The sequence below is a fragment of the Cavia porcellus genome, unplaced genomic scaffold, assembly GCF_034190915.1.
Source record: "Cavia porcellus strain 051 isolate PalLab524CR breed Dunkin Hartley unplaced genomic scaffold, mCavPor4.1 scaffold_10, whole genome shotgun sequence".
Taxonomy (NCBI): Eukaryota; Metazoa; Chordata; class Mammalia; order Rodentia; family Caviidae; genus Cavia; species Cavia porcellus.
In genome coordinates this window covers 79,151,539-79,176,783 of record NW_026947493.1, presented here as the reverse complement: position 1 = coordinate 79,176,783, position 25,245 = coordinate 79,151,539, and the positions used below count along the sequence as shown (strand labels likewise).

At 40.0% G+C, this 25,245-nt stretch overlaps 1 protein-coding gene across 8 annotated transcripts in view; it reads left to right on the top strand.

Annotated features, from left to right (window-relative positions):
- The window catches only part of Trps1 (transcriptional repressor GATA binding 1), a 231,408-nt gene that overhangs the window by 55,346 nt on the left and 150,817 nt on the right, over positions 1-25,245 (top strand). For all 8 annotated transcript variants that reach the window (XM_063257653.1, XM_063257650.1, XM_013143982.3 and 5 more), the window contains 2 exons: positions 1,629-2,758; positions 16,999-17,602. In XM_063257653.1, coding sequence (XP_063113723.1) covers positions 1,629-2,758; positions 16,999-17,602 — 1,734 coding nt within the window. The remainder of the gene's footprint in view (positions 1-1,628; positions 2,759-16,998; positions 17,603-25,245) is intronic.

The window sequence follows — 25,245 nt, the reverse complement described above, 5'->3', positions numbered from 1 at the left end:
TCACTGAAATGCTAGGTCAGAATGTTTTGAATGGTGTCCCTCAGGGCCTGGCTTCTGACATCACTCACACAAATGCTGCCTGTCAGGTGGCTGGAAAGAGATGAGGGATGAGGGATACCCCAGTCTTAGCTCTCCGGCTTAGTGACATTCTGGTACTGATGGATGAAATCTCTATATTTAACATGGAGGGTATAGGAGTGACACATTACCAGCCATTGTTTAGAGGCTGTGGAAGTCCAGGAAATATTAGAGTAATGCAGAGTGAGTTGTGTGTGTGCGTTAATGTGCAGTTCGTAGAACTGTAACGCTAGACATGAATTTAGAAGGTGTCTCATTGGAGGAAGCTATTGGCCAGCATTTAAGTAACCTGATCAAAGCCCTGCTTCTCTTTATGGAGACTTCAGTCTTTGAGTCCTGCAGAACAGAAGTACTAACATAGCCCTCAGTGCGCTACGGAATACTATTTGCATTTTAAGCAGAGCCTTTGCATGATTTCGAGATGCCTGTGACTTTTCTCAGGTTGAATATGAGCAGCGATCACACATGTCATTTCTGAGCAGCTGTTGAAGAGGCAGAACATGATGATACCACTTGGTTTATATATTACATCTGGCTGCTGGGGAATTTCAGACATTCGCTGATATTTGGAAAGGGAAATCTCCCTCGTTGGGGGGCAGTCAAATTCTATTTAAAACTAATAATTTTGGCCGCTCAGGGGATGACACTTAATTGAGTCACCTGTGGAGGTGCACAGTGAGACAGAAGGGAAGGGGTTCATATAAAGAGCTCCCTGCAGGCCTTGGTAACCCCGGAGCTCTGTAATTCATGCTGGGGAATCACGCAGTGCTGCACGGGCATTTGTGGGGGAACCATCATGTCTTTACATTTGGTCATAACCCACTCCTGGGAGGAACCAGGAGCATTTTGCTGTAAACAGAGCCTAATCCAGGAAGACCCAGGAAGCTTTGCTTCTTTCCATTTGTCTTCAGCCGAATGGCTTCTCATTAGTCCTCCTTCTTCAGGATCCTGCCCACTGCACGGAGAGTACTTTGGTTTCATTGTGCGTGATGAGGTTTCCTTCCTAAGCCATTTCATGCCGTTGCTTTTGCACCTTTATTTTACTGTAAGGTAGATGACGTCTTTGTGCAAAGTCTTACTACTGCAGGAACCCCGCAGACAATGCCTTTGATCTCTGAGCTGTGGCTTCCAGTTTTGATAGCAACTTTTAGCTTTGCAAAAAGAAACCCTCTATGATTTGATGCTTCCATAGGAATGTGTTTGGAAGGAGGCAGCTGTAAAGCATACACTGAGTCAGGAATTGCTTTCTCAGTTTTAAAAGTATATACATTATTAAGCATCCTGAATCAGTTATAGTGCTTTTGCTACTTACCTGCAGCTTTTACTCTGATCTAAAATGTGTAGCATCGTGAACCACTCAGTGTAGCTGTGGAGAGAGGAGGAGTGATTTTATTTGGCCCTGATAAATCAAGTGATTTCCCAAAAAAGCAGGCATCCCGTGTATTCTGTTTTTTCGAGGTGGAGCACTTGGCAGTTCCCTCCTACCCCTGCAGTGAACCCAGTGAGTTAGTGACACATTTAAAGTAACACCCGTTTCTTCTACACTCCAGGTCACTTCAGGTGGGACGTTCATTGGCATTGGACGGAAGACGCCGGATTGCCAAGGAAACACCAAGTATTTCCGCTGTAAATTCTGCAATTTCACTTACATGGGCAACTCATCCACGGAGCTCGAACAGCATTTTCTTCAGACTCACCCGAACAAAATAAAAGCTTCTCTTCCTTCCTCTGAGGGTGCGAAACCTTCAGAGAAGAACTCTAACAAATCCATGCCTGCCCTTCGAGCTGGCGATTCTGGAGACTTGGGAAAGTGGCAGGACAAGATCACGGTCAAGGCCGGAGATGACACTCCGATCGGCTACTCCGTGCCCATCAAGCCCCTGGACTCCTCCAGACAAAATGGTACCGAGGCCACCAGCTACTACTGGTGTAAATTTTGTAGTTTCAGCTGTGAGTCGTCCAGCTCCCTAAAACTGCTGGAGCATCACGGCAAGCAGCACGGAGCCATGCAGTCGGGTGGCCTTAACCCAGAGTTGAACGATAAGCTTCCCAGGGGCTCCGTCATTAATCAGAATGACCTAGCCAAAAACGCAGAGGGCGAGCCAATGACCAAGGCAGACAAGAGCCTGAGTGGGGCGAAGAAGAAGGACTTCTCTGCCAAGGGAGCGGAGGATAACATGGTCACGAGCTACAACTGTCAGTTCTGTGACTTTAGATATTCTAAAAGCCATGGCCCTGATGTCATTGTGGTGGGGCCGCTCCTCCGTCATTATCAGCAGCTCCATAACATCCACAAGTGTACCATTAAGCACTGTCCGTTCTGTCCCAGAGGCCTTTGCAGCCCAGAAAAGCACCTTGGAGAAATTACGTATCCGTTTGCCTGTAGAAAAAGTAATTGTTCCCACTGTGCACTCTTGCTGTTGCACTTGTCTCCCGGGGCGGCCGGAAGCTCGAGAGTCAAACACCAATGCCACCAGTGTCCCTTTTCTACCCCGGATGTCGATGTGCTCCTCTTTCACTATGAGACCGTGCATGAGTCCCAGGCGTCGGAGGTCAAACAGGAGGCCAATCATCTGCAAGGCTCAGATGGGCAGCAAGCAGTCAAGGACAGCAAAGAACACTCATGTACCAAATGTGATTTCATTACCCAGGTGGAAGAAGAGATTTCCAGACACTACAGGTGAGTCTCGGGAGGAGGGTGCTACGCAGGACAGAAGATACAGAGGGCTGGTGCAGACACTGAGGGAGGGAGTCTGATGGTGTGAGAAGTCCAGGCCAAGATCACATAAGAGGGCATAGAATTGCAGGTAGCGGATGGATAGATGTGGCAACCTCAGATTTCAGTTTGGCCGCTTGGGCTGCCATAACGGCTTACAGGTCTGGTGTCTAACATTTGCCAAGTGAGTTTTAAAATTCTCAGTGATGCCGAGAATGCTGGTGTTTGCTAATTTATCATAGCCTGGGTATTTTTCCCTGCTCATTATGACTCCACATCTTGTAATTTTTGATGGAGTAGCTTCCCACACTGGAGGTGCTGGTGTATTTTATTATTGATTCTAACTGAGAAATAATCAGTTGAGAACCTGTTTCTCATTTCTGTTGCAATGAGAATCTTCTTTCTTTGAAACATTATACATTCTTGGTTGATTAGTAGATAGCAATCTGAAGGTCAGCATCGTGTGGCTAGTGTGCTGTGGGGTGTGTACTCACCTCTCGAGGCAAGAAACACTCCTTTCTAGTTGCTAGAGTGGCATGCCTTTGTGTTCCTGGAGTCGGTTTCCTTTGACTCCATTTTCTTTATGAACAGCTCCGTCAATTACTCTTTTATGCTCTCTAGAGATGAGTTTAGGCTACATGTGCTTATTTCATGTATGTGTTTATTCCCTAATTGCGTTAAAAATACCCATTGTGTCAGGCATTGACAATATAGGAATCATCATTTCCTGTTTGGAGCTGGGTGCTTCACAGATCCGTGTAGGAGTTTGTGTTGGATGTAAGGACAGTGTAGTTCAATAGGGTGGGTGGGTTAGGCAGGGCCTCTAGGAGTAAGGAACAGGCAAACTGAGGCTTGGATGTAAGTAGGAATTATTTTAGCAAAGCCTTGGAAATGCAGGGCATTCAATATTAGTGCTTATTGGGTGCTTCCTTGTGATTATGCCTCTATGCACCAAAAGAGAGTGGTTTATTTACTACTTTAAGTGATTTTCCATTTGAAGATTCAGTATTTGAGACTGAAACCTAGTTATTTTCATTGTCACTCCCTAAGATTTTAAGCCATCCCTTCCATTCCCTTGTGTGGAGATCTGTCCTTCCAGCCGCGGTCTGGACGCAGTCTGTGCAAACAGTAGGCTGACAAAATGAGATGATTTTTAAGGACCATCCCAGTGTTCCTGGGGAATCAGAATGTACAGAAAACACTTGTTTGAGATTTACACTGTTTCATTTATAAGGTCAGCCCTAGGAAAGACACAGCCCTGCCATCAAATATGTGTTCGCACTTGCAGAGAGTGTTGCTGGCTTCAGTAATGTCAGATGCATGTTAATTTATTTCTGGGGCTCGCAGAACTGAGCTCTCTGACTTTCTCGGTGAGGATGTGTGAGGGTGGGTGAGTGAGCATATTTTGCTTGTTCATTTCCTCAGTGGTGTCAAAATCAGATAAACCTGTTTTTTTTTTTTTTGAAAGGGGCAGCCTTGTTGAAGAAATCTTCATGATTTTCCGTAACTATGTGAGAAGTGCCCCTTCCCTTTTGGATACAGCTAGTTAAGGGATATGTAGAAGATAGCACGGGTAGAATGTTGCTCTAAATCCCATGTGAGAAAAGAGTTTCCATATTTTTTAGATAAAATAATCTCCCAAGTATGAATAAAAATATTACTTAATAATGTGCGGCTGTAGTTAATGAAGCAAGTTTGTGCTCCTGCTGTATCTGTGTAGTTTCATTCAGTGCCAGGATATCTGATAGCTGCCCGGTGAATGTCTTTATGTAAGTGAAATCCTCATGAGCATTGGACTTCACGTCAGTGATGGGTAAGCTGAGATCTTAAAGGTGAGTCATGGTTAAATCTTTCAATACATTATGGTTCACGGAGCTGGGGTTCTACACCGAAGGACAGTTGACCATTCATTGGGCAGCAGCAGTTAAAGTGTCAGCATTTTATTAACTAAAAGATTCAACAACACCCGTCCTTTGACTGCTGGAATACTACTGTTACACTTACCGTTAAATCCTGATTTGATTTGTTGATCTGAGCACCTTTGTCCCTGATCTGTGAATTCTTGTACAAGAAAAAAAAAATTTGAGATTTGGAGTCTCGCCCTGGAGGAGTAGAAAGTACACAGAAACTTCGCTGAAGGACTGAGCAGCAGATGCTGGGGCTGAGGGAGGAGATTGTCACAGGACATGCAAACGATCTGCTCTCAAAGCCCCGTCCCCGCATGCCACATTATGAAGATAAAGAGGACGCGTTTACCTAAATGCAGTGATAGTGGTCTAGTTCGATTTACGTGTCTTCTTATTCATGTTGCAAATTGTTTTGCCACAATTCTGTACTAATATTTTCTGCTTTTGTGTGCTGTGTGCACAAGATTTACAGTGCACTGAAATTAGCAGGAATCTAGAACTACACGAAATTTGAAATCACTTACCCCAGAAATAACGGCAGCCAAGAAGCAGGACAGTCGGTGTGGACCTCTGTGTCCGCTCCATTGCTTAGGGATTTTCCCTAAAAATTGGGGTTGGCCTGAGTCGAACTGGCAACGTTATCCAGTCAGTCACCAAATTTAGCCAATTCTTTTTTGTTAATGTTTTGTATTGACCTGCAGTGCCCCCTGAATCACCTGGTGACTGACTGAGTTGCTTCATTCCATCCGCGAATCTTTTTCTCTCCCTGCATTTGTGAAAACTTGTTACTTAATTAATGTGGGACTCATTCTCTGTTGACCACCATTCTCATCAAAAGCTGTAGTCTTAGAACGTCCATTTCTGGTACAAGTCAGAGGACTATTTCTGTAAAACAGTTGTACCAGACAAAGTGTGCTTAGTAACAATTTGCCAGATTTCCACAAACCAGGGGGAATTTCTGAAGCTTTCGTGGTCCCTTCACAAGGACTGAGGTGAATCAGAGTCCCAGGAGGTGAGCAGTAAGCCGGGGTGTAGGCTGGGGGAGATGGGTTCCGATGTTGGTGGTTCGCTTGGCCAGGAGAGCAAGCCTGGAGTCACCTGTGGGGACCCGGAGCGGTCCATGAGCTTCCCTGCACGTTGGGATCTTGGAAATGGTCGTTCCATAGTGGGTGACTCCCTCTCTCTTCTGGGAGATATAAACATGAATTTGTCTATGGAATAGTAACCACAGTTTCACCTACAAGTTATCATCTTATATGAAATTAGAAAAAAGGTGCCATATGACAGAGTTGTGTGTGAAATTAGCGCAAAGAAAAGGTGATGTATTTAGGCACCAGGAGGTGTAGACGCAGGAGTTTTCATTGATGAGGTACTAAGTACTGAACATTTATAAAGAAGTGAACTTTACTATTACAAAGCTGACCTAGAAAAATGAACCTGCAAATAACGAGAGAGAACCAAAAATGAAATGAATAGTACTTTTAATTGAAAAATACACCTGTTGAAACTTAAAATATAGAATAAGTGGATGGGATATTTAAGAGACAGTAAGATATAAAAATGTCAAATGCAGAAAATAAGATACAGAAATATAATGAACTCGTGTGTGTGTGTGTGTAAATTCATTCAGAGTTCCAGAAGAAAATTATCAAATTGAGTCTAGCCAATCAGTATTTGAGGGAAAATTGGCAGAAGGTTGTTTTTAAGACCTGATGAAAGATATAAATATACAGATAAAAAGCATAGCATACATGAGTGAAGGAATGTATAAATAAATTCAACCATAAATGCATTATAAAGCCAAGACAGAAAGGCCCTTAAGAACAACTAGAGAAAAATAATAAATCAACTTCTCAGAAAAGATGAGTTGACAGACTGTTTGTGAGTAACATTGGAAGGAAGAATACTGAATGCTTTTGAGGAAAGTGCACACACGCACACACACTTCACTGGTACGGTTTAATAAGAGAAAGGCTGAAGCAGGGCTGCGGTGGAACTTTGAAGGAAAGTGACCGTATCTGAGGTGTTCCCAGATGCTTCAGTCATCTGCAGGTAGTGAGTTAGCATTTTCTCATGCCTATTTGGAAAAAATTTAAAACTAACCAATGAAAAGTCGGGAAGAGCTACGTAACTTTAACTGCTACAGAGTAGAGAAATGAAGTGACAAAGAAAAGCCATTCATAAAATGCAAAGACATGAACATCAATTCAAAAGTTAAATTATAGAAAAGTCCAAATATACAAAACGTTAAACATTGTAGCTGTATGTGGTGGTGCACACCTACAATCCAAGCACTTGGGAGGCTGAGGCAGGAGGATTGCTGGGTTGTTTGAGGCCAGCCTGGGCTACAAAGTGAGCTCAGGTCCAGCTGGAACTGTACCCTGTCTTAAAAAACAACAACAACAAAAAGAATTACAAATTCAATTTTTTTTTAAAGATAGTTTTAAAACTAATTAGAAAAGAAAATTCCATACATGCTGTTTACAAGATACCCACTTAAAACACGGGTCTCTAGAGAGTTGGGAAGAATAGATCTGGTTGTACCAAAAAATATGAACCAAAGAAACACTGAATTACCTGTATCAATCTCATATAACTTAGTGCAATAATGGTAAGAGATATAATTCAGGAGCTACAATAGTTCTAAAAGGATAAAGAATAAATATAAAAGGTAAATCAAAAATTGGCAGAGAATTACAGAGAAAATAGAACAAACCACAATTCCAGTTGTAAGTTTTAAGAAACTTTTGAATATTTGGCAGAAAAACTTTTTTGTTTTTGGTACCGGGGATTGAACTCATCACCTCACGCCTGCCAGGCAGACACTTACAAATCTCTGACCCGTAGAAAAACATTCAAAATGTAACAGATTGACCAACAAATTACTAAGAGTAACAATAAAAATATATAAGTTCTCTAAGCAGGAGTTAGAGAATGTATATTTTCTTCAAGCACACATCGAATAGCTTTAAAATGCTACAAATTAAGTAGAGAAATGAAAAGAAATTCAGAAAAACAGTATCATAAAAAGCATTTCCTGTGACTCAGTAACCAAAAGATAAGTAGAGATGACGTTACAGGAGGTAAATCCTAGCAGAGAATTAAGATCACTCTATTAATCTTAGCAAACATAGTCTTCAAGATAAAAACATAAAAGATTGAAGAGGTCTGTGCACAACTGAGGAAAGGGAATTTGGCGATTTTGGCTGTCAGATGTTCACATTTCATGTGATTCTTGCAGGCTTCCAAGAGGCTCTCTGTCTGGAGGTGGTGCAGACCTTATGCAGAAATATTCATCATTGTATTTCTTGAAAGAATAAAACAATCAGCACAAAAATTAAGAATGAATAAACAGGAACAAAAATCCCAACTGACTGTGCATGAGAGATTAATTTAATAATCTGTAGGATGTATTTAGACTTGAATATTATGCAGTTGTTTTTGGGCTAAATTGAATCTTACAAGTATGACTTTGGATGCATAAAAATAAATGGCAGAGATGATCTGCAGCTATATAACATTTTCTGTAAAATCTAAAACCAGCAAAACAAAACTATGTACATATATCCCTATATATAGTTATAGATAGATATAGTCATGTATTCATATAAACATATTCAACTATACTGTAAATTTTATTTTCTTTATTGGATAATAATGTCTTTTTTATATATGTTTATCTCCCTGTATTTCTCTTTAGTTAGCTAGCTAGATGAAATTATGTTAATATGATTTTATTCAAGTTTTCTTTCAAGAATCCAGATATAAATATATGTATTTTACATGGTATATGTATGTATGCTATGTATATATAAAACAGTGAAAATTTTAAAATAAATGATTAGGTATGAATTTTCATCAATATATACAATATTTATATAATAAATACATGAATAAATGCTTTATCTTCCTCTTATTAATGAACTATGTAAATAATATAATTATTATCCATTTACGTTTATTGAAATGTTCATTGTTGGCTAGTATGTGGGTAATTTCACACCTGTTTGGTAGCGTAGATGTGTGGTGACAAGCATCTGTCCCTTGGGGATTTGCCGATAAATTTAGCATTAAGTACATAGACTCCGGCTAAAATAATTAAAATTGAATGCAGTATATGATCACATTAATATAGCTACTGTTCAGCCCTTCCCTTGAAAGAACTCTGTGAAAGAACATAGTCTAAGCCAGGCGTGGTGATGCACACCTGTAATCCAGCACTCGGGAGGCTGAGGCAGGAGGATCACTGGGAATTTGAGGTTAGCCTGGGCTACAAAGTGAGTTCAAGGCCAGCCTGAACTGCATAGTGAAACTCTGTCTCAGAAAGACAAAAAACAAAAAACAAAAAACAAAAAACAAATACTGTATGCTCTGCTAACTCTGAAGTGTAGTTTTATGATAGCTTGTTTTTTATCAGCACGTTTGAAAATGCTACCTACGTAGGACATTAGTATGCAGTTTCTAAAAGAGTGAGGCTCTTATGGTTACGTTTATATATGTGTTTGTCATATATCATTTTTTATAAGAATACTTAAGGAGACAGTTGCCTGTAATAACTAAAAATGGACATAGTATTTCAATTGGAAAATTCCATTTGTGAGACAGGAAGTTACTAGGGTATTATAATCTACCCAGAAAATAACGAGCTGTGCCATCACTTTATTTGTGTACATTATTAATAAGCACTTTGAGAAAGACCCTGAACACCTGTGTAAGAACAGCGATCCAGTCTGAAGTGAGCTAAACGTTAGCTCTGATTCCATCCCACATTAGTTTATATGAATTACTTGCCACGCTTGCTGGCTTTCTGTTTTATAGAGAGCCTTATCTTTCTGGGTTGAATATTTTGTAGTAGGTCTCTCCCTTTTTAAAGTGAGTCATAGTCTGAAAAGTTCTCGGATACAATGTTAGCTGTGTTTTCTTCTAATCTTAAGACTCAGTTTTATCCACTTTAAGATAAAACTTACTGCCTCCCACCCAAAAGCCCGGGACTCAGTGAGGAAACTTTAATGGGACGATTCCGGTTTATAAATGTAAAAAGGCTGGAACGTAATCTTACTCAGAATTTCAGGTTTTCTTAGATTATATTCTGTAGACCGCTTCTCCTCCCCAGTTAATTAACTAAGGCCAAATGTTCAGTGCCCTCTTCTAAAGGGCTGACCTGATTGTCCACGGCAGTTGTGTTTCTGGCTGTCATTCCTGTCTTTATCTAGATGGCATTACTGTGACATGCCACATGTTGTAGACATTTGTACCACCTGAGTGTGTATTACAGGACTATCTGGCTTTATTAGCTGTGGGATCTGTTGAGCCATGTTCAGACTTAAAACTCATTTACCTTTCTTATCCCACTTCTGTGATACTGTATTCAGAACTGTTTGTGACTGTAATTACCAAACAAAGTCTAATTGATTAGTATTTGTGATTTGTTCATTTACTTGGGTGCTCCATGTAGTCACTGAAGAATTAAAAACTGTGGATCAGATTATTTATTCAGGAAAGGGGAGCTTGGAAGGGATGACACAAAGTGAAGGAGGTTAACATTTAAAGAAGAAATCAAAATGTCACTCAGAGCTGTAACTTCCCAGGTAGCCTGCCAGGCTTACTATGAAAGTGGAAATATTGTTACAAGAGAGTAACCAATGACAAGTGTATTTTAGCTGTTATTTTTTTCCACTAGGACATTCCATAATCTTTTCTGAATTGTGAAAGTAATTTATAATAATCTCAATGAATGAAATGCTAATGTTAGGGAACACCATTGGTATTTGACATGATAAATGCTTTTTATCACTCCTGAAAATTCTGTAAAGTGAGTTAAGGTATAAAGCATTCTTTTCTTAACCAGAAATCTAAGTCATAAGAAGTCAACCTGGTTTCTTGTGTTTTTGTCATTTTCCTGGAGTGAAAGGATAATTAACTCTTCAATCAAAGGTTTTGAAATTACTTTTCCAATTGTCCAGTGGTGTGTGGATCGCTGAGATTTTACGTATCTCAAATATTGCATGAGGTCTACTTATCCTAATTTACTCTAACATAATTGACTATCTGGCAGCTTCAACCTAAGGTGACCTATGAATGACGTCGTTTTTCTTCAGGTAGCCTGAGGAGACTGTTTGGTCTCCTGTTGGCAGGACAGCACAGAATTTAAATTAATACAGACCACATGCTATCTAGGGTGCCTTTTATATTAGTTAGTCTTAATGTAGCTAGAAGTTCTAGGATTTTTTTTTTTTTTTTTTTGTCTTTTTGGGACAGAGTCTCACCAAGGCCAGTTCAGACTGGCCTTGAGCTTACTTTGTAGCCAGGTTGGTGTGGAGTTTGAGAGGATCTCCCTGCCTTAGCCTCCTGAGTGCTGGGATTACAAGCCTGTGTCACCGTGCCTGGCTCTAGGATTCTTTTAAATAATAAAGAATTTATCTTGAGTATCACTCAAGAGCACATCTGTAAAACATGCGTATGTAACCTTTTACTGTTTTTCTGCTCCTTTCTGATTCTACACATTTAACAGCCCCTTGAACGTCTCCAGAACTGCCTGTACCTTCCTTTGTTTACTGAACACTTATTTCCTGTCTGTCTTGATGTCCTGTGGTAGAAGGAATACAGAAATATGTGAGCTTTGATCTTAATCTTAGCACAATTACAATATAACTGTAAAGCAATCGACAAGCAAGAATTTAATAACAGATACTGTGTAAAAAAACCCTAAACTGAAGACAAATTTCTAGAGTAATATAGAAGACATCAGGGTTGTTTTTGGATTGAGCACTTGGGAAGTCTTTATGGATGGAGCTTTGGTTAGGTTGGGTCCTGAGACATAGCAGAAAAATTTGCTGAATGTCTTTGAAGTGTTCATATGAAAACTGATAAAATAAAATGCATTTAGTAGGTTAGACGATAGTCCAGACCAATGCAGTTGCACAACAACTAACCTCTTATACTTGAGTAGTGTTTGCCTACCAGGACTTGTGACTCTTGTTATTTTTTGGAAGTGTGGCATTGTATTGAAAATTTTGTTAATGATTCCTGGGAAAATGATGTATGTCAGGAAATATGCCTATCTCCTTTAGGACCTGGTTCCTGAACATTGTGTTAGCTGTCAGATAATAGACACAGAGCAGTAATTATGGACAAGATCAAAAATATTAAATACTAAAGCTTGCCCTCAGTATTACTTGAGTTAACCTGTCAGTGCTTTGAGTTCTTTCTCCTTGAGGTGAGTTTGGGGATACATTTGTGTGGTCTTCGTCGGTAATGGCTAGAGATGACCCAGCACCAAATGACATTGAGCTTTGATTGCCCAGGAGTGACGCAGTAAAAATGATTTGGGTTGGGATCATTCTTGACACTTTCATGTTGAGATTCTTAATTCAGGAATCTTGTAGGACTGAGTCTCAGCAATGGGTCGTTTAAGAAGAAGGAAAGTGATGATGCTCATTCTAAAAAAGCTGATTTGCAAATATTCCCCAAAAGGCTGAGTTCACAGCAAACTAATTCTTACCTATCCTGAATATTTCTGACCATGGCTACGTGGGTCTTGCTTCCCAAGAACCATAGCTTGCTCTGAGAACCAAGAGCATCGATTTCCTCTGTTCATTAAACACAACCAGACTGCACCCATGACTCCAGAGTCAGGATTTTTCAGCAAGATCTTCAGGTGATTCTTAGGCATGGTGGAGTTTGCAGAGCACTGCTCTTGGTGTTAGCATTGGCTGGTGAAAAGTTTATACAGCTTCTGACTTCTGAAAGTAGTGTCCTTTTAATATGCTTTCTGTCCTTTATTTAGGACTGATACAAGGAGAGAGGAACTGTCGTCTTGAAAGTGTTTGTAGCAAATGCCTCTTCTGCTTCACTGTAGTGTTCAGTGGCCCGAAAGACTGAGTAGCTGAGCAATTTCCTGCTTCCCACTCAAGCTTTACTCTTTGCTGAGTGGTGGTCGCAGCGGACTCTTCAGACTCTGAAGAACTAGGATAGAAAGGGCTTGGTCCACACTTCACTCTGGTCTTAGGGCTGGAGAGGGCTGTGAGCTTATTCATTGGATTGTTTAGAATCGTAAGTGTCTACTCATGGTTTTTTAGATAGATTCTTGTCCACAAGTGGACAGGGCACTAATTTTCCATTTTCCTGTCTGTAAAGTGGGCTTTAGCCTTCAGTGCCTTGAATGCACATACTTGCAAATGCTTTGCACACTCAAAAGACAAAATACACGGGTTGAGTTTGTTTCTACAACTTTATTTTACTATCTTTCCTACTAAACTGTGTTTTTCTTTTCCATCTAAAACCTGGTCCTTACTGAAAAGTTAACCTCTGTTTCTCTTGCCCGCCTTCTGCTTTCCCTGCATTCTGCAGTGCTCTGGCACCTTCTCACAGATGGTTTTGTCCTGGTCGGATGAATCAAAAGCTGCTCTGTGGGGCAGATAGGAGGGTCTCTTGCTGGGACCTCCCGGAGGAGTTTTCAATGGGAAAACTGAAGCAGGAACTTTAAACTAGGAAATCTGGAAGTCCCAGACCCTGAGATGGGATTGATACAAGTGATGAACTCATTTTGGGTGGGGCTCAGGACTTTGTATAGTTGGGAGCAGGTGCAGATCAAATAATGGGAAAGACTGCGTGCAATCATGGGAGAATCGGGGGATCCAGTGTCTTCCAGGTTGGAGAATTAAGCAGATGCCAATTCTGTAATATCAATCACCTGGTTGTAATAGTAGGTATGTCATATTCTGACCTACAGTAATGAAGGTGCCTACAACACAATCCTTGTCTCCTAGGGCTTTCATAAAACTCAGGGAGTGCCCTTCTAATACACTGTATTTGTTAGACTCTTTAAAACATGGAGTTTGACTATTGTTAGAGGAAAATAAAGATTCATTGCAAAATGCTCAATCTTTGAGGCCTTTGCATACAATTAGATAAAGCAAAAGGACTTCAAATGCATTCTGTGAGCAATATTTTAGAGGAAAAATTTCACTTAGTAAATAAGTCGACGAAGCTTGGCTTTTAGAATGATGCTCTCTGGGAAGGCAGCTGGACGCCTGTAACCCCAGCACTCGGGAGGCTGAGGCAGGAGGGTCGCTGTGAGTTCAAGGTCCATCTGGGCTACACAGAGGAATTTAAGACTGGCCTGAACTATATAGTGAGACCCTTTCTCAGCACTCCCCCCTAAAAAAAGAAAGAGAGACATAGAGAAAGAGAGCAAAAGAAAGGAAGGAAGGAAGGAAGGAAAGAAGGTGCTCATTGTGGTTGAGGTATGGAAAAGAAATGTAAAAACCCAACGATGCCTTCATACCAGGTTGTGAGCTGACAGTTTTACAAGAGTACAGAATGCAGATTCACAGAGGTGAGGGGCCTTAATTGTAGAATTGCACTGATAGACTTTTACTTACTTAGCAACTACTCAAATTTAGTATTCACAAGAACCGTAGCAAAATGTAGTTATTTTACTTCACAGGAGGACATTGAGAAGATTCAGTACATTATTTGAGATTTTGTGTATCATTAACTACAGAGTCAAGATCAGAACTCTGGTGTTTGGTTTAATCCACACCTTTTTTTTTGTCTTTTTCATTTTTATCGGTACCAGGGATCGAACTCACGACTGCCTGCTTGCAAGGCAGGTGCTTATGCCACTGAGCTAAATCCCCAGCCCCCTAATCCACACCTTTCAGTGTGCTGCTGAAGGTTTCTCTAACAAAAGCTAGATGTCTGTCCTTTTTTCTGCCCATATTGTTTTTGCTGTTCCCGGAGATTTATTGGGGGCCCTGGGTGCACACAGGAAGCGCTGTACCAGTGGACCATACCCTAGTCTTCCCCTTTTTAAAACTCACTTTGCCGTGCAGTGCCCTAGAACTTTGTATTTCTCTCTAGCATGCTGATACTTTCTCTTTCTTGCTGTCCTAGTTTTTCCAGCCTTTGTCTGAGAAGATGGGACTGCTGTAGTCTTTTGGAAATTTTTCACTAGAATCCCCAGGTAGAAGTGATAATGGTGTAGTTTTAATTTATAGGTAGGAATCCCATTCCAGTCTCAAGCAGAGGTATCAGCCAGTCAGGAAACCAGATACTCACTGCTGAGGTGGGAGATGGAGTTCACTAGGACTGACTCGGAGTTTGCTGAGAAACTTTCTGAAGTTGGGTTTGTTTACTTTTAAATTTTCATGAGTCAGTCTACACATTATCATCAATAAGCTATCTTATTGATGGGCTATCAAAATGGGCTTTACCCATTTTGATAAATACATTTTTGTGTTTGCACATTCTGGCCCCAGAAGCACAATGATTTTTGTACGATTTTGGATTTATGAGCTTATTTCCCATTGAATTATCCTAAACTGTGAGGGTTCTTTAGATGAAGTTTCCAAAAATTCCAGTCCTGGATTTAGGTTGTATCTATTCTCCTTTGTGAGGTTAATCATATTTTTGACTTAGAAAAGCCTTGACATTGGTGACAAATCTTACTGTTAGTCAGAAATTATCTTTGTTTGGAAAATTAATACGATAGTTTTCTGCTAGTTATCACCAATTATGTTGCTTGTATTTATCTGTACTACTAAAACAATGAAAAAAACAGAAGAAAAGATAGAAGACGGTCTCCTGTAAAAAGTGGAGTTAAATATCCATATTGTTCAGCCAAATAGGAGCTCTGAATAATGTGCAACTCCATCAAATCCTCCTTGTGATTTGGTTTTATCTTTGAATTTTACTTCTGTAAAATATAAACATTTTTGGAATTTCCATCATCATGCATGAGTGTACGGGAACAAGGTTATTAATACAGAAACTGTCACATTCCTAAAGTGATTGGAACGGTCATTTGACTGTGTTTCGTACCCCAGGACCTGGTTTTCTGCTTTTTTCTTACCATGGCCAAGAACAAATGCTCTAGATGACCGTCTAGCTTGTAGGTTTGCATTCCTCCTCTTTTTTTTTTATTATTCTCTAGACAAAATAACCTCTTTCAGTATCCCGGACTTTCTAGAATGTGCTCTTTATCCTTTTCTCTGCCTCCAACAAGAGCAGCTACTTTTCAACCTTTGCATTTAAATACTTGGCCCAGAAAGTTCTGATTTCCCTAAGCCACCCTACAACCCCTGCTCTGTCCGTTTCATTTTTAGTATATTTTGTTCTTTTTACATACATATTTACATATAATCTTAAGTGAAGCAATCTTGGAGAGACTGTAATCACCAGATAGGTGAGAAAATGTATCTTTTATTTACAAGTACTGTGTTCCTGACAAACTAATACTTGGATGATTATGTAAAATTAAACGTATATGACTACATATCCTACAGTGGTTTTCAGCAATAGCTCATGAAATTCATGTTGTTATTTTGCTGGTATCTCCTAACATTATACAAAGTAAGTATTTACTTAGAGATCCAATTACGAATTTTTTTTTATGTTATTGCAATTTGTGTACCTTTCTGGTATGATTTTTGCAGTACAGAATCTCTGTTCTTTGTTAATCAAATGTTAGTGCTAATGTAATAGTTACTGTGCTTTCATTAACAGCAGAGATGTTGTGAATTTTGACAATGAGTTTTTTTCCTTGTTTTATGCTGTTAAAAAAGAAGACACTGTACATCCTTTTAATGAACATATCTGTGCAGGAAATTATTATGCTGTATGATGGTCAGTAAATATTTAATTTGCTGAATGTATATCTGTCCTTATAGACAGCTAGTATTTCTATAGAAAAGTTCTGGGTTTTTAGTACATCTTACTCTCTAGGTTATGTAGATCAGATAACCATATTTCATCCAGTAACCAGATTTAAATTCATACTAGAAAAAAACACTGTAATCACTTCGAGTATATTTTAATGTATTGAAAAGCTATTCAAAGCAATTCAGCACTGGAAATGTGTATTTATGTGAAGAAAATGCTCACGTTAGTTTAACCAAACAGGAAGTGAAAAGTTCATTGATGAAGTCACGTATAAATACTTGTGGATATCGACTTAACTGGTATAGAATTGATGATTATCCACCGAGATAAAACAGATAGAGCAGGTGATTCAATAACAAAGCCAATCAACCAGTATTAATGTTATTTAGAATATATGCACATAACGTGTGTGTGTGTGCGCGTGCATATGTGTGTACCTGTTACTGCTAATGTTTCAAAAGGGAAGTTCACATTCTTTATACAGAACAGAAAATGCCAGTTAATTAAATTCCCATGTCTGCGTGTATTTCATGACAGTGCTTGAGATAGAATTCAGGTGTTAAAGATTGTTTAGAAGAACTCCAACGCCCTTCCGAATGCCGAGTCTCTCTTGACCGTTTCCTTGTCTTCCAGGAGAGCACACAGCTGCTACAAATGCCGTCAGTGCAGTTTCACAGCTGGCGACACTCAGTCACTACTGGAGCACTTCAACACTGTTCACTGCCAGGAACAGGACATCACTACAGCCAACGGCGAGGAGGACGGGCACGGCGTCTCCACCATCAAGGAGGAGCCCAAGATGGACCTCAAGGTCTACAGTCTGCTAAACCCAGACTCTAAAATGGGAGAGCCGGTGTGCGAGAGCGCGGTGAAGCGGGAGAAGCTGGAGGAGAGAGACGGGCTCAAAGAGAAGGTCTGGGCAGAGAGTTCCAGCGAAGAGCTGCGGGGCGTGGCGTGGAGAGGGGCCGACATCCTGCGAGGGAGTCCGTCCTACACGCAGGCCAGCCTGGGCCTCCTGGCGCCTGTGTCCAGCGCCCAAGAGCAGACGAAGGCCCTGAGGGACAGCCCCAGTGTAGAAGCTGCCCACCTGGCGCGACCCATTTATGGCCTGGCTGTGGAGACCAAGGGATTCCTGCAGGGGGTGCCGGCCGGTGGCGAGAAGGCTGGGGCTCTCACCCAGCAGTACCCAGCGTCCGGAGAAAGCAAGTCCAAGGACGAGTCCCAGTCCCTGTTACGGGTAGGAAGGTTTAATTTTTCAGTAGTTTATAATACTTGGAAAGGAGCTCAGGGGAGTCATGCATGCTCTATTTGCAGCATTATTGGGGGAGAGGAATGAAATGCGATTCAGATTCAGCAGTTCACATCTATAAGGGCGAAGTGGCACAGAGTTAACTCCTGTGGGCTTGTGTGTCCTGCACGCGTCCCTGATGCCGTGGTAGGCAGTGGCTTGCTTGTCTCTGCTCTCAGCTCGGCTTGAGTACGGGTTAATCATTCCTGGTGGTTATGCAAAATAACAAAGCTGCCTTTGGAAAAAGGAGGTTTGGAATCCCAGAAGGTGCACATCTGTTCCATTAAAATAACTCGGTGGCTTTCACATTTTAAGGTGGTGTGACACAGTACATGATTAATAAGGAAGTTAGCAGAAGTCACAGAGGAAGCGAGTTCCTGGGTAAGACGCAGATACCATGGTATTTTGGAAAAAAGTCCTTAGTATAGACGTGCATGGAGAATGGTGTTGGTTGTTTATTTGCCAGGATGGGTGAAAACAACAAGGAAAATGTAACCGTGAATGGTACAAAGACCGCTGAAAAAAGAATTGTACATATTTAATACTATCAGGCGTTTTTATGGGAAAAGACGATATTCCAGGTGGAAAAATAGAACAAGACCTCCTGGTAAAATAATATCCTCCATTTCTTCTCTTCATGCTCTATAAACTCAACTCTGTCAGGAAATCATTTCATTTTTGAAATTTCACAAGTTCCCAGTAAGTGATCCTTGAGTTTTGCCTGAGGCACCACAATTTCAGTCTTTCTACCTTAATGCCAAGAAAGTTTTGAGCTTGGCCGTGATTTCGAAGCTTTGTTCATACTTCAAAAGTGGAGTCAGAAACTAGCTAACCTGCACAAAACTCCCAGTTAGGAGACAGAGTTCAGACAGCCCAGGGCTGTGGACGGCTGGTGGGAAACCACTGAGGTCTGGCTGGGGAGAAGCACCATGTTCTCCGGGTCTGGCTGCCTGCTTTCCTGCAGGTTCTCTGAAGCCCAGCTTTGCTACTCAGGGAATCCAGAGTGGGGGTGAGGGCTGCCCCTTGGAGGGGCACAGTAAGTTGCAGGAGCAGTTATTTTCCTGCCTGTAGCCATGCCCAGAGCTAAGGGAAGGTTGGAATGGCCCCGTAAGAAACGAAAAACCCTTTCTGCAGGGCAGGCGCAAGTTTATTAGTAGTAACTAGGGGGGCAGGAGAAGAGTTCCGGTGTCTTTCAAGATGGGGTTCAATGCAGTGAACTTCCTTCAAATAGCCTTGTGGAGCTGCCTTTGTAGAACTGGAAAGCTCCTTATTTTCTCACTCGCCCTGTCCCTCTGGTCTCGGGGACCCTGGCTCCTGGTTGGGAGGCTGGGATGAGACGTAAGCCTCTGGTGGTAAGGCACAGGTCTTCCACCAGTTAATGTGGCACTGTGACTTGAGAGTGTGGCACTCTGCTGCCTTCCAGGGGCATCCAGGCTTTGTCACTGCTGTCTACATTTCATGCCAAATTGTTTGACTCTTCTTGTTTGTAGCACACCTCTTTTTCTGTCATCTTTTGTGTACCTGAGAATGTGAAATACTAAATAACTGACTTGACTGCAAAGTAAAAACCCGAGTGACATAGTTACATTTTCTAAGGAGACCAGTGGTGATGACGGTGATGATACTTTCCAACATTTATCTCCCCCCATACACCCTGTGATTGGCAGCCTCTAAATGTACTTATAGGACATTAAGACTAGGAAGAGTGGTTAATTTGGTTGATTGATTGGGCAAAATTTAGTTTAATAGCTGAATTAATTTTCTTTTTCCCTTTTTGGGTTCTAGGAATTAAAGTCAGGGACTCATGCTTGCTAGGCAGGCGCTGTACTGCTGAGCTACCTCCCTGGCCCTGAATCAAAAAGCTTTGAGGTGTATGCATATTAGCTATTAATACATCTGAGAAAATTGAGGTGGTGAATTTCATACAAATTCTACTTTGGTGGTGGAAATTTGTTATTTTTGAGTTACCATAGCAAATACAGTCTTCTCAACTCATCACCCTCCATCATAAGGTAAAACCTAGTGAAATATTACTGTGATGTTTACTGAAGACAAAATAATGCACTTAAATTTTTGTAGTTGTAAAGGTCTAGTTCAGTGACACAGTGTCCTGTAATAATTTATAAATGCACAATAAAAATGATAAATACAGTCTACATGTTTTGAGCAAAGTACAGTTGTCTGTGTAAATATAGAGTATTTATATTTGACTTAAATAGTGGGAGAGAATTTGAAATAACTCCTTTGCTGATGGATATGTTTATTTGGAAATGTAGCCATGAGAAATTTAAGAACTAGAAAGTATCAGACTTCAGATAAATTTCTTATTAAATAGTACATGCAGCATAGCATTAATAAAGTAACTATATTAGTGTTAACTTTATACATATAATTTCTAATATGAAGAGAAAAAACAGTCATCTTTAAATACTGAAATCAAGAATTAAGTGTGGAAAAATGTCACAAAGACATTGATAAATAATTTAATGCTATGCTGATAAGTAATAAAATGTGCTCAATTTATTGTAACAGAAAATGTAACTTCCAGGGTGCTTTTCAGAAGAGTAGTTTTTCTGATACTTTCCTCTTTTTAAACTGGGTTCGATGGTGACTATTTGCTGTACTCCTGAAACTGAAGACAGTATAAAAAATCACAAGAGCTAAAATTTCAAAATGTTCCCTTAACGAACATTAGTGCTTTTCTCCATTTTTGCCTGTGTCACCATGTGTCCCTTGTTTTGCATTAAATGTAAGGCCACTTATGGGTATTTTCATTTAGTAAATGTCTGTATTTTCCCTCATGCTAGTGTGAAAGCAGTCTTGCTATAAAAAAATTTTAAGTTGTGCTTGTCCCTTCTGTTGACCTCTGTGCTTTTGAGTGTGACACAGAACACACTGGCTTGGGCTTTGTGTTTTATTAATTGCTTTATGCAAATTAGGCTTTTGCTGCAGGTTAAACACTCTGTTCTTCTATAAAACCTTTGCGTATTCCTGAATAAGAAGTAATGTGAAAGCCTTTAAAATCTGTGCTAGAAATAGTCCAGGCTCTTGTGAAAACTTGGATTTATGTTGTTTTAAGTCGTCTAGAATAGATCGTGTAACACATAAATAGCCACCTGAAAGTGGCCACTAAAATTAAATACTTTCAAAACCAAGCATTTTTATTTAGATATGAAATAGGGCTGTGTGAAGAGGTGAATGTATTTAATGTGTGACCACTGAACATGAACTATGCTGAAAGGTATTTCTTTTTCATTGTAAACTAAGTAGTGGGTCTGGACTCACTTAGCTTTGAGTCTTTTTCTTACCAGTTTCTTCTATAATGTGTGTTTATACAAAATATTAATTTTTAGGCAAAATCATATACAGCGTAATTTTATTATTATCACTACTACTGGATAACAAATTCTGGATTTTATTCTTGTAGAATTTTTCAATTGAATTTTAGAACAGAAAGCTTAGTTGTTCATCTGGTTAAAAGCATGAACAGAGTCAAAATAAGAGGTCATTAAGTTTGTCAAAAATTTTGTAGGTATCAAATGAAATTTTCATCTCTTACTAAAAGGTTCTACAGTTAATGGTTAAATTGGTAGGAGGAACTTAAGGCAGATCAGCATTCAGGTGAAGCAGCCCATGTTGTTTGTTAAAACAAAGTCCAGAGTCATGTAACTCTGGCACTCTAATTTTTCCTGGGGCTCTAACCCTTTGGTGAGTAGCCCACTCTTCTATGCACCTGGAGGAGAAAAAAAAAATCAACCTTTTAGAAGCCGATTTTGGTTGCCTGTGTAGAGTATTCGTAGGACTTTTGTCAGTCTTGACCTCCAAGCTTTGCATTGCTTGGTTTGGGGGAGATGTGGAGCCCTGGCCCTATGGGAATTAGTTCCAAGTTCTGCCTGGAACCCCAAGCTCAGCCAGTGACTGTCAAAGGGAGGCCTCCCAGGAACTCAGTCCATCTGTCTCCCGCAGAGGATGCTACCGCAGCCTTCAGAAGTATTGTGCAGCTCGGTTAATTAATGTTTATCGGGCATTTGAGACCCTGTGATGCTAGATAAGTGGAAGCAGCCTGGCTATCTGTTCGTTTGTAAATGTGATACCGAGATGGTACAATGTAGGTGCTATTTCCAGCTTTCTTTAGCAGGCGTTAAATTTATAGTTGAAAGATTGTTGATACTGGGCAGTCTATTGAAATGCAAAAATGTTCTTTGGGGACAGTCCATTGGCAGCCAAACAGACATTCAGACAACAACAGTGTTGAATGCCTTTACAACCGCGGACAGAGGACCACAGGAACTTTTTAAACTAAAGATGGTCTCAAGTGAAAAGTGGGATTTATTGCTTTGCTTCGTATTTAATGTAGATAAAAGCAGAATTGAAGTCATGCTATGGATAGTGTTGACTTAATGTCTGTGTAAGTAACCATTTTCCTGAACTTCTTTGGACTTTTTTGATAGGTGCGTATGTACAAAAAGTACCAAAAGGGGCTGACTGTAGCAGGAAAAGCCAGAAGTATGTTCCGTCCACCCCCTTTGTATTGGAGACTGAATCCAGAGCTTTCACACTGAGTTACATCCACAATGCTCTCTTTTTTTTGATATCAGGGATTGAACTCGCAACTGCTCACTTGCAAGGCAGGTGCTTATGCCGCTGAGCTAAATCCCCGGGCCCCCCTTTCTTAAAACTATTTTTAAATTTTTAAAAACTTTTTCATAAGATTGGGTCTTGATACATTGCTAGGCATTTGCATTTTTGATCCTTTTATTGTCAGGCAGTGCTGGGGCTACAGGCTTGCATAGCAAACACAGCTGAAAAATCAGAAGGATTCACCCTTTCATCACTAGCTCTGCAAGTAATCTTCAACTGTGTTGCTAACATTTTTCCTTGTGCAGCCATCGATTTTTACTGATGAATGGCGGTTTACTGGTAACCTAATTTCGTCTTGTGAGTTGGCTGCACTGGCCTGTGCATTTTTTAACAGCACTCTTTTCTCTCCTTTGTGTGGTAACCTAGACTGTTTGTGAGGTCTGGCATAGTTCTGCTGGCCAGGGTTTCGCAGGCAGAGGAAGCAGATATATCTAGTGAATTGGACTGTAGGTTTGTCATCCCTGTGAAATGGTATCCTGGAGGGCAGTATCTGTTAATTACTTCCTGTAGAAATATCTTTGTGTGGCTTCTTTCTTTCACGGACCGCCTGAGTCAGGAGATACCCAGGTCTGCAAAGGAACCCATGAATAAGCTTCAGGTGTCGGAAAGGAAATGTATTCGGAAGGCGGCCCGTGTTTCAGATCATAGGTGCACAGTGATTCAAAACTCGACTGTTCCTGAGATACACAGTCCTCATGTGAATGTCACATTTTTCTGGTTGAAACCAGTCCGATGGATGAATTCCACATGTTGGTTACCTAAAATATTTACAAACTTTTTTTATCAAGGATTTTTTTTTGGTAGCCATAAAAAAGTAAATCTTGTCTTCATGGTGCTATGCTTTTGTTCTCCTTTCCTATAGACTTTGCGCAAGAACTGTCTTACAGGCCAGTGCATTGATTCTTAGAGGGGTCCACAGGTTACCCAGAGGAAACCTGCAACTAGTATCTCTGCATCTAGTTAGACTGTTAGGCCACGAGCTGCAGTCATGTCAGTCGTGGAGGAGCTTTATCACTTACAGATACCTGTAATTAACATTTTATAAAGGGAATGGAGTCAAATACAAATTTTGTTTTGGGAAAGGATAAATGAGGTTTTATCCTATGTTTTGTTTCTGTCAGTGCTTAGCAGTGGTGCTGAGGGGTCTCTGAGTGCAGGGCACGTGATGAATTGAGTGGTTACCATCATTATTCAAGTGATCAATGCCTCTCAAATGTAATTTTACATGTGATCTTGCATCTGTAAAGTGTTGATGCTTGCATGTGGGCATGTTAATTAAGAGAGTGATAAACTCTTTCATGCCCTGAAAATGTACTTAGGTCTAACATCATGGTTAGCCAGGAAGTGCGAAGGGTATTTAAATACATTTTGAAAAATATAATTAATTTGCATAATACTTTATAAAAGGATGAAGGTAAGTATAAATGAAACTTCTCAGCGTGTAGATATGAATGAAATATTTTAAAAATTTGAGGTGAAATAGATATTTTGATAAATCCATGGCAATATGAATTAATTGTTGAATTACATTTGCCTCTGGTTTAGTTTAAAATTCCATATTCAAGATTTCTGTTTGATCATGATTTAAAAAAGAGCCTGTATAGATTAATGGCTCATAAGAGAATCTGTTCTCCGAGAATTTACCAAGTTTATCTAGTAGTACGTTGGGTAATATAATGTTACCAGTGTAGCAATCAAATTTGAATTCTCAGTGAAGGTTAAACCTGGTGACTTTACTTTCAGAATGGCACAGGAAACATTTCACAAAGAAAGCGTTTGGTATAAATAGATAGATCTTTAGAGCTGATTGCTATGTCAGTGTAGCATTTCAATTTCTGGGATTAGAAGTTCACTGCTTCCCGTTTTGTTCCTGGAGTAACCCTTTTATCCTCGTTAAAACTGTTTGAGGTTGAAACTGCTATTATCCTCCTTATTTAGATGAGGAAACTGAGGCAGAGAGATTAATTTCCCCAAGGCTGTAGTCTATAAAAAGTGAGAGATGAAGTTCTAACCCCGCCAGCTGGCTCCACTGAACCTCTCTATAACAATTGGGTAGCCTCCTGTTTTAACTCACTGTGATTTGCTAATAAACGCTTGGATGACTTCCTGCAATTTCAAAGTTAATTTGCTTCATCTAAATACATGTGTTTTTGTGCATGTGGGTACAAAACAGAAAAGCAGCACTTTGAAATTATGCAAGTGAGGCACACTTGTTGTGAAACAGGAAGCCACTACAGAACACTGAAGAAAATAAAAACCGCTGGTGGATTCCAGCCCAGAAGTAATTTTTTGTTCATATTGTGACATGTAAGTGTCTTTTATATACATTTAAATATATAGATAGAAAGATAGACTTATTATATATACTTAGGTATGGGATTATGTATGTGACTGTTTATAACTTTTTTAATTTAACAATATATCATGGATATATTTTCCCATCTAAAGACAATTGATAATATTTATTTTAGCAACACAGTGTCATATATAGCTATGTCTTAGTATGTTGAACATCTCCTATTGAGAAGCATTTGGGCTGCTTCCATTTGTAGTGATAAAGTGCACATTGACAAACTTCCTTGTATGTGTTCTTTGGTTTTACCATTTCTTTGGGGTAATTTCTTTTAGTATAATGACAGTCATTTGTAAGAGAAAATATGTGGCTTATCTAATGGTAATGTCCGAGTCCCTGTCCTCTAAAGAGTAATTTTTTTTTTATCAGTACGGGGATCAAACTCACGACCATGCGCTTGCAAGGCAGGCACTTATGCTGCTGAGCTAAATCCCCAGCCCCTAAAGAGTAATTTTTAAGATGCAAAATAAATCAGTACACGAGAAATGCATGGGGCACATGACTCTAAAATACTTAGGGATTAACTGGTACATTGTAGTTAACTTAATGGTGATGTAAAGGATTCAGAGGAAAACAAATGCAGTTTTTAAGCGCTGTT